The following is a 15,408-nucleotide window of genomic DNA, read 5'->3' on the forward strand; positions in this document are numbered from 1 at the left end:
ACCATAACCACAACAACCACTCATGGTTTCTAGCGGCGTTGTCATCTCCCACCACTACAATATTCTATCGAAAAAAAAGAAAACATAATTAAGATATTAAAATTATTTTTTTTATCATTTTTTTGTCCTTCTTATATGTACTGTATGATAAAACTAATGATGTTAGGATACATATAATTAAATATTTTATTTTTATGATTATCGATATTTTAATATAATTTTTTTAAATCAAAGAAGAAATAATATTTAATTAGGCCGGAAGGTAAAGAAGCACAGTTTACCCACGTGCATGACTACCAACGAAAGAGCAAAGAGAAGCTCCTTAACGTTTCCCTCTTTACATTTATTTATCTGCCTCCTCTTCCGCATTCTTCCGCTTCATTCTATCGTATTACTTCTCTTCGCAAATTCTGTCTGCACTCTATTCTACCCGAGTCGAATTGTGGTTGTCGTGTGGTCTCCCATGGCGTTCGCCGATGCCGTCTCGCTGTCGTCCACACGCCGCAGCCTCCGGTGCCTCCTCTTCAGCTCCTCCTCTTCCTCCTCCAGGCCCCACGCCGCCGCCGACTGGAACCACCCCCTCATCGCGCCCCCTCCTCCTCCTCCACCGCCGCCGTCGCCGGGCAAGAAGAGGGGGATCACGGCGGCAGCGTTCCGCGGGCTCGGGTGCGCGTCGGCGGCGGCGTCGGATGCGCACGCGCCGGCCGCCGCCGCAGCGAGGGCGTCGGCGGACTGGCAGGGGAAGCGGCCTCGGGGGAGGAGGGGGAAGAAGAAAAGGAAGAAGGAGAGGGGGAGCCAGGTGGGCGGGGGGGACCTCTGGTGCGCCCCCGGGATGCCGTTCGCCGCCGAGGCGTCGGTGGACTGCGTCGCGGCGCACCAGCCGATGGTGGGGAGAGGAAGGCTGGATGCTGCGTCCGAGCGGATCCACAGAGAGGTAGTACGAGTTGGGTTCTTCCAGTAATTTCTTCCTTCTTCTGTTATTTCCTTTCAAGCCTCGTTTCTTCTTGATTACTTGTTTTACATGTACAATTCTAATGGGGAAATATTAATTCATGTTTTATCTTCTAAAGAATGAAATTTCGGATGTAATCTGCTATTTCATCGGCCAATTCTCTGCAACTGCATAATTATCTTTCTTCTCTTGTTTACAAAAGCTTATACATGGATTTAGAGCGACACATTTCTTCTTCTATATATTTTTTTCTTTTGTTCCTATCTTCTTTTATAATCTTTCCTCGTCTTCGGAGAGTAAAGAATCATTTTCTCATTGATTTTTTGCCTTTCGTATTGTTATATATATATAAGTTATAGCAATGGTTGAAGTGTTGTTGACTTTTGGCTTTTTGTTTTTGACATCTTCTATTATGCTGATTGCAGCGGTTTTTCATCCCTAGAAGGGTCAGCCACCAAGAACAGATCTCATCATTCATGTATTCTCCCCCAGATCTCAGTACACCATTTTTTGGACAAGATCTTTTACCATCAGGGCATCTTCATCGCTTGCAAGGATATCATCGGACTCCCAGTGGGCTTGAGGAGGTGATGCGCCCTACTTTTTGAGTGAAATGACCTTTTTGTTATATCTCTCTCTCTCTCTCATTTATAAGTTTAAATTATTTGTGGTCTTACAAATTATTCTGTTCACTAATGGTCCTGCTACCCTTATAAATTTTCATCAACTGGGAAGATGCTTGCTTGTTTTTTATATGATATTATTCGTTGATTGACTCTTGGTAGTTTTGTGCACAGGTTTATTCACACCATGGTTGTTTTGCTCATATGTTTGTTTATTTTAGGGTAATTTTTTTCATATATGACATGAATTCCTATTAAATCTAAAATTATAAGTTTGGAACTGCACCATGGTGCCAAGAAGTTCTATATCTGACTATTAGTCCATACACAAAGGTACTCTCCAGAAGACTTGAATAGGATATTTCTTTACATAGTATTTTGAGACACTTGGTGATGGTCTTGCTTAAATTTTCTGGTTTCCTTTGTAAGTATATTGAAAGTAACACCTTGAACATTAGTCTGATGATGGTGTACCACGCCAATTTACCAACGATTGAGGGCTTGAAATCTCATTCGTTATGTTTTTGAGAGTGTTAGCTAGTTTAGTTGGTAAAGATCTTGACAGTTTATTGCAAGGTCTTGAGCTTGAATCTCGCCTTTGCCACTTATCATTTGTAAAAAGAAAACTATATTGAAAGTAATTGTGATTAACAATCTAATTTAGTGTTTTGGTATTGTCTCAATGTATCAAAACTAAAAAATGAAAAACTTTCATCGTCGTAAGGGAAGGCCTTAGTCAATCAACTCACTGCCATTGACCAGGGGAGGGGTTGGCCAAGAAGACTTGCTCGGCTATGGCAGAAACGGAGGAGGAAGTACATGGTGTTATGGCAAGTTTCTTTGGATTCAACATAAATTACTCATATGACAATATTTCGGACTGTTTAATTAGTAATAAAATATATTGCAAAGCAGAGTGGCTGATACTGATGAAAAGACTGCCCACATCGTACTTTTGATAATAGAGTGATCTTTTTATAACCATGCTATGATGCTTCAATAGTATAAGCACAACAATTTGAAGTCTCATTGTTATTTCGAATTCTGACCTTGCATTGATTATATATTATTCGTCACTAATTTAAGTTTAATCTATTAACTAGAAGCTCCTAGTCATCCTTTGTAGTGATCCTAATGATTCAATTCAATTTGATTTTAACTTTCTTAGGGGCATCCTGTATCATTTCTCTTTCCATCATTTTGTCTAAAATTCTTGGATCATCTACTCAACATTGAAATTTCAGTCAAATCAATCTATATCTTAAAGAGTTTTGGAGTTTTGGCCTGTTCCAGCAAGTATTGATTGGATTGAGAAGTTTCTGCCGGTTTGCTAGTTTCCGATGTTTCAGCAAGTTTGTCTAGTTATATGCTTCACTGGAATGGTGTTGTTAAGGCTGGTTGGAGATTAAGTAACTATCGCTTCAGTATTTTAAAGATATTGAAATGATAAGTGATTGGTTACCATGATTGAGCTGAAAGAATATTAATTATTTTAGCAATTGTTAATTTGTACACATTTCAAAACTTTTGACCATTCCAATTTCTTAAGCAGTGCATTACAAAACAAATCGACTCCATTAAAACAAAGATTGACAATAAACCCAAGTTTGTCATGTACAGTTTTAGTTTCTAAATCCTGTTAAAAAAATATAAACTAATTGTTGTGCATAGGTGTAACTGATTTTAGAAGCGACTGTTCTTTAGTTATAGCTTGATCAATCCATATAGAGAAGCTATTTAGTTTTACGAATCCTTTCCACTGCCCTGCTATCTGAGTTTTTAGCCTAAGTTTTAAGAATTGAAATAGTGAATTACCATGCTGCAAGAATGATGATCAGGAGAGTACGAGCTGATGATGAAAACTGAAATTAGAGTTTCCATCTATTATACTCTCTATATTCACGTGGCACATGTGAAGATTGATCGCTCACTCATGCTTGCCTTAACATTGCAGATCATGATGTTCCAGAGTCGAGTTTTGTTAGGTGGTGGACTGGATGTATACGATCAGTTCCGGGATTGGCGACTTGATATTGATAATATGTCATACGAGGTGTTTAATTTTCTTTAACTCAGTACTTCTTACCCTTCTACCTTGCAGTATTTATTCTGCATTCAAACGGAGATCACTTTACCATTTCCCCCTCTTTACAGGAACTGCTTGAGCTAGGTGAAAAAATCGGGCATGTGAGCACGGGATTGAGAGAGGAAGAGAATGCACGCAGCCTCAGGAAAATAAAGCATTCAGTTTTTGGTGCTTCAGCAAGACATTTATCAACTGAAACTGAATGGAAGTGCAGCATATGTCAAGTAGGTCTTCTTTATCTCTGTTTTCAAAAGGCTGAAGCATTCATCCCACAATTGCAGATGGCTAAGTGCTTCATCTTTTGTCACGCAGGAAGAATACGAAGTCAGCGATGATACAGGAAGGTTGGAGTGTGGCCATGGCTATCATATGCATTGCATTAAGCAGTGGCTTCTGCTAAAAAATGCTTGCCCTGTTTGCAAGTCACCTGTTCTTAAAACCTAATGTTGTTGATCGACACTGGAAGCCACATTCCTCACTGTTCTTCCCCTTTTCCCTGTACAGCTTTCAGCTCTCTGACATACAGTGTATTATTAATTCATTTGGGTTGATTATACCTACTATTAAGATTGTGGTATCTCCGTGAAGTCTGCTTTGCCACGACTTCTGATTGCTTTGAGCATTTATGATTATTGCAACCACAACTCATATCTGCCTTGAATATTTCACTGATTGAATTCGTAAAGAAATGTTGGTGAATATTTACTAGTCCAAGGTGTGGATTGCTTCACATCATTTGCAAAAGCAATTAGCTTCAATGACTAATGGCAAAAACAAAGACATTATCTGCAGGGCATTCTGACCATGAATTATAAAATTTATGCATGCAACCTTCCTTTCTGTCCATACTCCATCCCTATTTATGTGCTCCAATTTGCATGATTGCTGGTGGGTGTCAAGTGTTTTGATATCTATCTTTAATATTTACAATAACTTAACTCCATATTGTCTCTTTCTCGTCTCAGTTACCCTCCACCTATCTGCCCCAATAGATAATATCTAAAGGAGGCCATTTGGGCCTGTGTCCCCTTATTGCCCATGTGGAGAAAACATCAAAAAGAGAAAATTGAGGTAGTTGTAGGTCATCTCTTGTATGGACCAAGTATAAAAGTTAATTCTCGATGTGGTGCCGAGAGACTCTTTTCGAGAAAAACTCATGCTCAAGAAGGATCAAGGACTAACTTGAATGTCAGAGGGATTGAATTAGGAAACTTCTCCTGACATTAGTCTTAGTGCAAGCAACGGCTCGGAAGCTCGACACCCCCACCTTGGAGATACTTTAGGGCCTCCTCGGGGCCACTTTAAACACTCCTATGCCTTTAAGATTGGACCACGTTGGGTTGATTCAAATGTTGACAATAATTTTTCCTAACATTTTGGCGCTAGAATGAGGGCTTGATATCATAGGAACGTTCACCCGCTAATCTTCAATGAATGCTCTAGTGAGGAGGCCCTGCCTCCAACACATAGCTCTTTTACTTAGGGAGTCAGCTGCCATTCTTCCCACATGTAGATGCATCCACTTCGGCACAAACTTCAAGTTGTTCAATGACCGAGGCCTCTCACCGCTAGGGATGAATTTGAGCCATCTGCTTGTTCTCACCAAGTTATTCCTAAACCTCACCCATCAAGTATAAACACTCACAAGCATGATGTAGGCTATCACCTTACTCTTGCCTTAACTAGCCCAACAAGCGATGCCACCATCTTAGCCACCGTCGATGTCGATTGGCACCGACACCCATTGGAATCCCCCTAATCGACGCAATACAAGCATCTTAGGATCACCTAACGGCCACAAAATTGCCAACCGAAGGAGCACCTTGCTCCCCAACTGTGGAGTTTAGTGTACCACTACATCGTCACTCTGCTCTACTCGAATCCGAGGCTGAATCGACATATTCAATGGATGATTCCCTTAGGGTCCAATTGTAGCAAATGGACCAATGTTTAGAGATACGATGAGAGTTCCAATAGTCTAGAGGGGAGAGTTCAGTTGATCCTACCTTGGTTCAATCCCCATTCACTTAAATATCCAATAAGAACCAATCCTAACAAACTTCTGCCTCCCATCACTAGAAGCATTTAATGGTAATACCGGCTTGATAGAATACACTACCGCCTTTCATGCCCAAATATCTCTGTATGACACCTCGGATGCTCTGATATATCGTGTGTTCCTATATAAGGCCCGGTGAATGGTACACTCGTTTGAAGCTACTCTCAATCGGATCCTTCGCTTAGCTTGCAAAAGAATTTGAGCTCTATTTCTTTGGGAATATATATCTAAGGCTATTGATAGTGATACTGCTCAAACTCAAGCAAGGGGAGAAAGAGATACCCTCTGACCCATCTGTCACTCATGATTCAATCCTTCATGATGAGGCTCAGGCCCTTTTACCTTTTCTAGTCATTAGTGGAGAGGCCACCAGTGATGATACTCGAGGTTCTCTAGAGGGTTAACTAATATATAGTTGTGTAGGTAATAGTCTTAAGTAAGTGCGAGGAGACACGCAAGAGACCATGGTAGGAATGACGATTGTTAGCTCCAATCTCAAGGCCACTACGATGATGAAGACACAATCGACCCGAGTTACCTTGCTCGTGGTCTGAGTTGAATCTCCCGAACTTGATGACAACCAATGTTTTCTTACTAATAAAGGAAAAAAGGGCTCTTGAAGGACCCTAAATCGATGAAGACACTACTAGAAAGGAGGGATAAATCCAAATACTATTGTTACCACTATGATTATAGCCATAACACAAAGGATTATCATGATTTAAAGGAACAAATTGAGGATCTCATTCATTAGGGGCACCTTGAGTGATTCGTCTAAAGGTCCCGAGAACCTTTGCCCCGATCTTAGGGTTTAGTGGAAAGACAAATCAACATTATCATTAGCGGATATATCTTGAGAGGAGACAGCTTATTAGGTCACAAAGCCTATGCTCAGCCACCATTGAAAAACGCTCGAGCTCAAAATATAACTTAGAAATAACCTTCAAGGAAGAAGAGATGGAGTACCTCAACCCAAACTATGACGATGCTTTAGTGGTCTTCATAAGGATGATTAATACCTACGTAAAGAGGGTTATGATCAATACCAGTAGCCCTATCGACATTCTCTATATTGATGCTTTTCAAAAACTTGGGCTCTCGGCGAATGATCTCACCCCTATGACTTCTTCACTAGCGAGGTTTATAAGTGACTCCATCTCTCCTCTCAGAACCATGAACCGACATATCATATTTTATGATGACCAAATTTATGGTGGTTGACATTGTTAGTCATAAGTGCCCTATAAGCCAATCACGTGAGTGATGGCACATACAATACGCTGCACAATCTTTTTATTTATTATTATTATTATTAGCATTATCTCACTTTATATTGTCTGTTTGATATATTATGATGTTCTTGGATCTGTACAATGAGAATTGGATCATGATGAGATCATGATAATTAGATCAATTAGCTTATAAACACAGACCCTAAATATTTTTGGTTATAGGTTACTTGAGAGGGGCATTGAGATAGTCGGATAGACCGGTGTGCTATATACCCATCCATATGATGGAGGCAGTTGGTCTCATAATCACTCATGTGGGGATGAGATATTAGGGGTTCAGTGCAGATGCTCATTGGAGAATGAGTTCACTGAATGATCCACTTACGGAATGCTGGATGGTTAATGATACCTTATTGTCAAACAATAATTTTATAATATCAATTGTGTGTATGGTCCTTAGACTTGAGACACCAAGGATGTCCTCTATAAGTACTCCACTCTTTGATATTAGACTTATATGTTTGGAAGTTCTAGATCTAGCGCAATTAGTCATCAGGAGTGGCAGTCAACCTTACGAATGCAATTGAGTGTCAATAGAGGATCATCTACTTTTGGTATCATGAGAGGAATATTTCATGTATTCTCGCTCAATCAAATCCCTAGCTAGGGTCATTCAGATTGAGAGAGAAATAAGTTTTTCGAGAGAATCCAATTAGAACAAGATTGGAGTAGACTTCGTATGAGTTTGACAACACAATGCCCGATATATAATCTCTAGGATATTAGATGGATGATGGACTATAGATACACGGTAGCTAAGGACATATAGGTTCAATGGATTGGATCCCTCTATATCATATGAGGGCTATGACATAGTGGCCTAGTACATCTATAGTTGCTGAGTCGAGTGAATTATTATAGAGATAATAATTCACTAAGTTAAAAAGAGTTCTAATATGTATGACTCACGGCTAGCTTAGCATTAGGCTTAGAGCGTCACACACATATGACAGATGTTGTGACAAGTAGAGGTTTGAATATAAAATATCCGTCGAGCCTCTATCTTATTGGATATTAAATAAGCCCCTATATTATTGGAATTTTTGGGTGAGACCTAATAAGAGTAAATAGTGATTATTGAATAGAGATCTATTAATCCAAGAGTCTTGGCTAGTTGTATAGAGATCTAATACCTAATAGGATATGATCCATTAGGGTTAAGTTGATAGGGACCTCTATAAATAGGAGAGAACCAAATGGGCATAGGATAGACTCTTTTGGTTGCCATCTCCTATTATCCTCCCTCCCTCTCCTCCTCAACTGGTAGCCCTATTTGGGTCATGTGGGTAGCAAGAAGGGCTAACCCCTTCTTGATCTTACCATAGTCTTATGGTGTGCAAAGGAGAGGAAAGATCACACTACGAAAGGAGGCACATCATCATGTCATTTGTCGTGTGGATCACTGCTAGAGAGGAGTACATTTGATCTCCTTCATCTAGAGATTTGAATATATGATTTTAGGGATATACAATCTCCCTTAGGTAAATCATCTCACATATGTTACGCGATCGATTTTATGATTTTTTGTGCATCAATCTTCACATGACCATCCGATATTGAATCTTTGTGAACTTATTTTATTTTATATTCTGCTGCGCATGTGATGCTGCCCAAGGTTTCCCAACAAACATCCCATCGGCATACAACATGGTCATAGGCCAACCCACACTCAATAGGGTAAGGGTTGTAATGTTGACCTACCATATAGTGATAAAATTCTCGATAGGGACTAACGCCGGGAAGCTGAGAAGCAATTCGAAGGAGTCTCGACAAATTCTATTCGATGACAGTCTCCCTACCAAAGAATGCTAAGCCTGAGGCACCGCCATTGGATTCTCAGGATTTTGCCAAGTCCCTCTCACATTTAAGGCTAATAGAGTCATTGGTCGAGGCACCTTTAGACAAGGTCTATCCCGATTAGGTCATCAAGGTCAGGGCAACACTTCTCAAGGAGAAGCGAGTGTAACTCATCAACTTTCTTAAGAAAAATACTGAGATGTTTGTATGGTCACCGAGAGACATGCTAGGAATAAACCCAAATGTGGCCTAGCACAACTTGAACATCTCACCTGAGGTTCAACGTATGAAGCAAAAGCCTAGTAAGTTTGCTCATGAATGCTAGTAAGCGATTAGCAATTAAGTAAATAAGCTGCTGGAAGTAAGGTTTATTATCGGGGTGCAGTACCTCCAATGGCTTGCTAATGTTGAATTAGTTAAAAATTATAAAAAATAGATAATGTGTGTTGATTATACCGATATCAAAAAAGTATGTCGAAAGGACAACTACCATCACCCTTGGATTGATGAGCTAGTTGGTGCTATCTTAGGCTATAGCTCCTCACCTTTAAGGATGCATTCTCAGAATATAACCAAATAAGAATGGTGCCACAGGATTGGGAACACACCTCCTTTATCAAAGACTGAGGCATATATTATTACAGAGTCATATTATTTGAATTAAAAAATATGAAGGCGATGTACCAAAGGATGTGGTAAATAAGATATTCAAACACTAGAATGTGAGAAACATCGAGGTATATGTGGATGACATGATACTCAAAAACAGAATAACTAACTAACATCTAGCGGACCTGGTGTAATATCCCCCATTTTTAAAAATTTAATAAATGCTTATTTGTAAATATGAGGATTATTTAATAATTTTTTTATATTAAATAATATTATAATAGAAGTTTAATATGATTTATGAAAGTTTCAGATTTAAGTTATAAAAAAAAAAAAAAATTTAGTGGACATGTGTCACTAGCTAGCCTAATGGTGCCACCTAAGTTTGCTCTAAGGATGACACCTAGCACTTTTCATGCATGCTTGCCACCTTGAAACTTTACAACTCTTGTGTTAACAAAAAGTAATTAAGTAAGAGATTAAAGGAGAAACTAAATGTAACCTTCAGATGCTGCATCCAACGTGAGTTTAAGAAGAGAAGAGAAGGGAAGAAGAAGAAGAAGAGGAATTGAAGAAGAAGATTTGATTGAGGTTTTGCATCAACTCCCCCCATTTGGGAATCAAATTTGTTTAAGGCAAGTGTTCTAACCTCTTCCTACAGAACTCCTAATCTTTGTTTTCCTTTTAATTCTTCATAATGCAAAAGATTTCAGCTTAGTACCAAACCGTTCTTTCCTTTTGATACAAATCCATGAATCTGAAATTTTTTTGGTAATCTGACCTCTATTCAATATTTCGGTCATAACATTTTGTAATAAACTCTGATTTAGACAAAACCTATTCCATTTGAAAGTAGACTCAAATATCTTTATTTTGACACTAAGATTGAATGATTCGGAGTTTAAATGACTACTAAGACTTCTGTTTCAATTAACCCTACAGATTCTGCAAAATAGGGATTGAAATTTCTGACCTTCTGTTACTAAATTGCTCATAACTCTCTAGAGAAAATTCTGAATTAAGCAAAACTTAGTTCCTTGGAAACTAGATTCGTGTATCTTTCTTTTGACACCTAGTTGGAAATTTTGAAGTATGTTTGCCTTCTAAAACTTCTGTTTAAATCGATTCTATCAAGTCTGCAAAACAGGGATGATCAATTCTGACCTTCCTTTACTCTATTTGTTGTAACTTCCTGTTAAGAACTCAAAAAATTATGAATCTGAGTTTATCTGAAAATAGATTGAAACAGATTTCCAATGACACCTATTTTTAGTGATTTGGAGTATGTTTGGTCACTCGAACAATTCAGAAAACGTACCATTCAAATTCTGTCATAGTTGAAAACTTTGTTGGGTTTTGCCTATTCAATTTTCATCCTATTGTAAATATGATTTCTACTAAATTCTTCTTCAATTGAGCTTTATATTAGTCCTTTGAAGTTCTTGTATTATTCATCCTGAAATTATTGTATAACTGAAATTTATTATGTAATGCTTTGTTTGCATTTCCTTGTTTGATAAGGCACATGCATATCTTCGTTGTTCCGCATGTGTTTCTGATATGTGTCAATGTTATTGTTCATACTACCCTTTTGTACTCTGGTGTCTTGTGGGATATTGTGAACCTTTGCCAGAAATGGTAAAGGGAGTTATGCTTAGAGCCCGCGATTGCTCTGCCGGCCCCATTGACTTCACTCAAACGTGGGTGGATGGAACTCCCAGACGTGGGAGACTTATGCTTGGTGGTCATCCAGAAATGGATGAATCACATTATGTATGTGGTCCCACAGTGCCATCTATGCTCATTGATATGATATCCAAAGTTTTGTTTATGAGTTCATATTATGCTTTGGATAAAAATGGAATGCATGCTACATCAAGAATGACATACAAGCTTGTGTTTATTATTCGGTTCACTTGTTATACTTTGAAGTGTTTCGTTTGTCATCATTATGCCCCCAAACACTCTTATACCTTTGGATATGCACCTAAATACTTCATGTGCCATTTGATACATGCCTAAATGCTTCCTTTGCCAATGAAATGCTCTAATTTCCTTTCTCCTATTGTTATGTCTAATGCCTGTTTTTGAACGAGGTAAACCTTTGTGATTTTATATCAAAAGAGATGACTTCAAATGAACACTTGTATTTCTACTTTTGTATCTTGATACTAAGCTTGCTTGAACTTCTCCTATCGCCATGGATATGTTAGACGCTTGCTGAGCTCTTTATGCTCACCCCGTTGCTATATAAATTTTTCAGGGTAGCTTGTCACGCACTGAAAAGCTAGAATTGGGTTAAAGCAGTGAAAGGCTAGAAGATTTTTAAGCTAATCTTTGTTGGATGATGGTTTTTGTTGTATAGTAAACTTTACTTATGATGTAATGTTAAGGATCTGTTGATACTTATGTGTTGTAAAATGTCAAAGGACCGCTCATGTGTATGGAATGATAAGTTTAAGATGTGTAAGGATAAGAACTCATGGTAAATAATTATCTTTTTGTGATTGTATATACTTCTATGATTATGGATTTGTGTTGTGGTTGATGTTTAGTTGACTTGTCTTTAGATTTTGTGAATCTCTAAGTGAAGTGGATTATGATTTATGTAATGTACATGTTTATGAATTGTGAATATTGATTTTTGAATGATTCTTAGTATCCTCAAATTGTTAGATTGGATCCTGGATTGAATTGATGATCAATTATAATATTATTGATTTTTAGACAGGGTCACACTTCCTGAATGCGATAATTCAGGGGGGCGTGACACCTGGCCGAGATGTTTCAGGTTTTAAAGAGATTTAGAATGCGTCTCAACCCGTCCAAGTGTACTTTCAGAGTTAGCTCGGGGGAAATTTTTTTGAATTCATTATTCACCAAAGGGGATTATATATAAACCCCGAGAAGGTCTGTGCCATATTAGAAATGCATCCACCTCAATCGGTAAAGGAAGTATAATAGTTAACAGGGTGAATAGCGATGCTTAGCCGATTCCTATCCCAGTCTGACAAAAAGTGCCTACCTTTCTTCCAGAAATTAAAAAATCTAAAAGCATTCTTATGAACCAAGAAGAGACATTTGAGGAGATGAAGCACCACCTCGCTTGGTTGCCACAACGCTTCTCCTCCACTTCGAGCAAAACTCTAAATATTTGTCTCGCTACCATCAAATAGGTTGTCAGCTTGGTGTTAGTGCAAGATGACTTGGGAATACAAAGACTCATTTATTAGTTAGTCATATACTAAGTAGACCCAAGGAGAGAACCCCAATTAAGAGGCAAGCATTTGCACTAGTATTGATAATGATGAAGATCCATCCCTATTTTCAAGTGCACCCCATATAGGTGGTCACCAACCAACCACTCAAGTATGTCCTTTCTCAATTTGACATTTAGGGAAAAATGTTGAGATAGTCAGTAGAGCTGAGCGAGTTTGACATTTAATATATACCAAGGGCTGCTATAAATGTTCAAGCATTGGCGGATTTCATATCGGAGCTAATCCTCTCACTCGAGGTCAAGGTCAACGAACACACCCTCTCAGCGTAGACTTTGTTCATAGATGGTTTCGCCACCTTAGAAAGTGGTAATTGCGGACATATCCTAAAAGGTCCAAATAAGCAAGTGTATGAACAAGCTCTTCGGTTCAAGTTCAAAATCTGAGGTTGAATATAAAGCCCTTCTCTCGGGGCTTCGACTTGCTCGAGAACTCTAGGTGCAAGACTTAATAGTGTTTGGTGACTCACAAATGGTCGTGAGTCAAGTAGAGGGGAGCTACGAAGCTTGAGATGTGACCATGGTGAAGTACCTTATCGAGGAGCAGTGATTAGTTCACAACTTCTCTCGACTCAATGTGTTGTGGGTCCCTCACATAGAAAATGCCCAAGCAAATGCATTAGCCAAGATAGTCTCCACCCAAGCTTCAAGAGAGGGTTGGTCGATAGTCGAGACACTACTAATTTGAACCATCGAAAGGCATAATGTAGCCATAATCAAGGAGGAACTGAGTTAGATGGATGAGATTTTGTGCTACAAAAAAGATGGGATACTCCTTGTTAACCCCGTGGTAGATCGAAGAGCCGGGCACCATCAAGCTCGAATAGCCGCACCTTCACCCCACACCTTTTGCATCTCCTTCAGGCCTTTCCATCGATGCTGCAATGGTGCATCCAAGGTCAAGTATGGTAGGTCAACTATTTGCAAGGGCATAAAAGGTAGGGACTTCCCCTTGCATAAGTCCAGCATCAATTGTGGCCTTCCCCCTTTTTTCCTCGAGCTCGACTTAGAACTTTAGCTTCCTAGGGGCTCTAGAGATGCTCCATTTCTTGAACCAACTCTTCGGGTATATCATCCCTTTGAGGCTTTGGGTCTTCTTCGCTATAACCTTGTACTTAGTTTTTGGCCAATTAATTTTGTCTTGATGACTAGATCAAGGCTGATCCAACACCTCTACCGATGGCTTGTGGGTGGCTATCGGGGTCGAACAAGGCTCTACCACACCCAACGAAGAGCGAGGCACCTTCTTTTTTAGGGCATGTAGATTCATGCCTATAGAGAATCCAAATCACAAAGTTAAGGATTAAAAAACCATCAAGTAAAGCAAGGGAAGGTTTGGGTCTACCTCGAGGAGCCAAGTTGAGACCTGCATCGATCAGGAAGTCTTCATTCGTCTTTCAGACTTGATCTGCCTCCTTATCCGATAGGAAGAGAGGGGTGTTATCAATGTAATGTGTCGACCAAGCAAGGTTGAATCCTCAATCTTAACTTGAACTCACGAGAAAAAAACGCTCATTCTAACCCTTATTATTAAAAGGGGCATCATTGATCTTGAAGCCCCCTCGAGCGACTAAGTAATAGCCTCTTTTCTTTTTACATAATAAAAAATAAGGGACAAAGAGGGTGTGGGTCAGAGTAATATTGACACACCAAATATCGATAAACACTATCATATAGTGCCACGAGTTGAGTGCCATTTAAGAAGGCGATATCCTTCACCATTGGAGATAGGGCACTATCATTGAGTGAAAGGAAAGATGAAGGCCCACCTCAAGGGTATCACAAAATAAGCACAAAGACCCAAGAGCAGGTTTAAAAGGGCATTGACTAGGTTGAGGAGCTTGCAGGTCGAATTAGGCCGAGATACAATACCTAGTTCATAGGCAATCTAAGAGAGGTGTGCTTACTACTAAATTACAATCATGGGAACTTCTCATGGACTCCAAGTTCCGAAGAATCCTCGGGTTCATGGGAGATGCCTCGGATGAAGAGGACCCGACTTCTCCTACCCTTGGACTATTTGAAGATGAATACATATATTGATTGACTAGCGACTAGAGAACTGAAAAGAACTTGTATGAGAGAGGAGAGATATTCTGACCTGAGACAAAAGAGTAGAACTAATGTTGAGAGGAGGGACTCGAAGATCGACTCACTTGTCGGGAATAAGGGTGAAGTGGGAGATGCTCCTAAGGAGGCTTTGGTGATAAGGTTGAGAGCTCCCGAGGCCCGGGAGATTTTGGACTTTGGAAGCTCAAGTGGAAGAATAAGTCATGCCCTATGTGGGGAGGGGGAGTTATAAGAAGGATGTCAATCTCTCTCTTCTCACAACTAAGTTGTCGATCTCTCGCATTCCATGATCAAGACAAGTATCCTTTAGGGGGCAATTCTCAAAAGAGACCGATAGCAAAAGAATCCAAATACCACCACAGTATAGGAGGGTCTTTGAAATCCACCATGATGAAAAGAGGACCTGAAATCCACCATGGTGGAGGAAGGACCTCAAAATCTACCATGGCAAAGGGAGAACTCAAAATCCACAATGGTGGAGGAATAACTTTAAAATATATCATAACAGAGAGATGACCTAAAATCCGCTATGGTAGAGTGAAGACTTCAAGCCCACCATAGTCGACGAAAGATATATCTACTATGACAAAGGCATAGAGCCAAATGTGCCTGAGATATATAAATTAGGAAACCCGACCTATGC

The 15,408-nt window shown here is 39.4% G+C and overlaps 1 protein-coding gene across 2 annotated transcripts; it reads left to right on the top strand.

The window, feature by feature from the left end:
• The first annotated feature begins 348 nt into the window (after nucleotides 1–348).
• Nucleotides 349–4,248, top strand: LOC103998607 (uncharacterized). Of its 2 annotated transcripts, none has more exons than XM_018818133.2 (5): nucleotides 349–943; nucleotides 1,378–1,539; nucleotides 3,530–3,628; nucleotides 3,730–3,885; nucleotides 3,974–4,248. In XM_018818133.2, exons 1-5 carry the CDS (start codon nucleotides 464–466, stop codon nucleotides 4,103–4,105), a joined length of 1,029 nt encoding a protein of 342 aa, XP_018673678.2. In that variant the 5' UTR covers nucleotides 349–463; the 3' UTR covers nucleotides 4,106–4,248. The 2 variants fall into 2 exon arrangements, with proteins under 2 accessions (XP_018673678.2, XP_009418389.2); XM_009420114.3 differs by having other exon boundaries at nucleotides 353–934.
• The last annotated feature ends 11,160 nt before the right edge of the window (nucleotides 4,249–15,408 follow it).

The sequence above is a fragment of the Musa acuminata genome, chromosome BXJ1-9 (genome assembly GCF_036884655.1).
Source record: "Musa acuminata AAA Group cultivar baxijiao chromosome BXJ1-9, Cavendish_Baxijiao_AAA, whole genome shotgun sequence".
NCBI lineage: Eukaryota > Viridiplantae > Streptophyta > Magnoliopsida > Zingiberales > Musaceae > Musa > Musa acuminata.

Bases quoted from the DNA above. Each gene is read 5' to 3' on its own strand.
- LOC103998607 (XM_018818133.2), top strand. From the start codon at position 464: ATGGCGTTCGCCGATGCCGTCTCGCTGTCGTCCACACGCCGCAGCCTC. The intron at 944-1,377 runs GTTGGGTTCTTC...TGCTGATTGCAG, and splicing joins TCCACAGAGAGGTAGTACGA to CGGTTTTTCATCCCTAGAAG. The intron at 1,540-3,529 runs GTGATGCGCCCT...TTAACATTGCAG, and splicing joins CTCCCAGTGGGCTTGAGGAG to ATCATGATGTTCCAGAGTCG.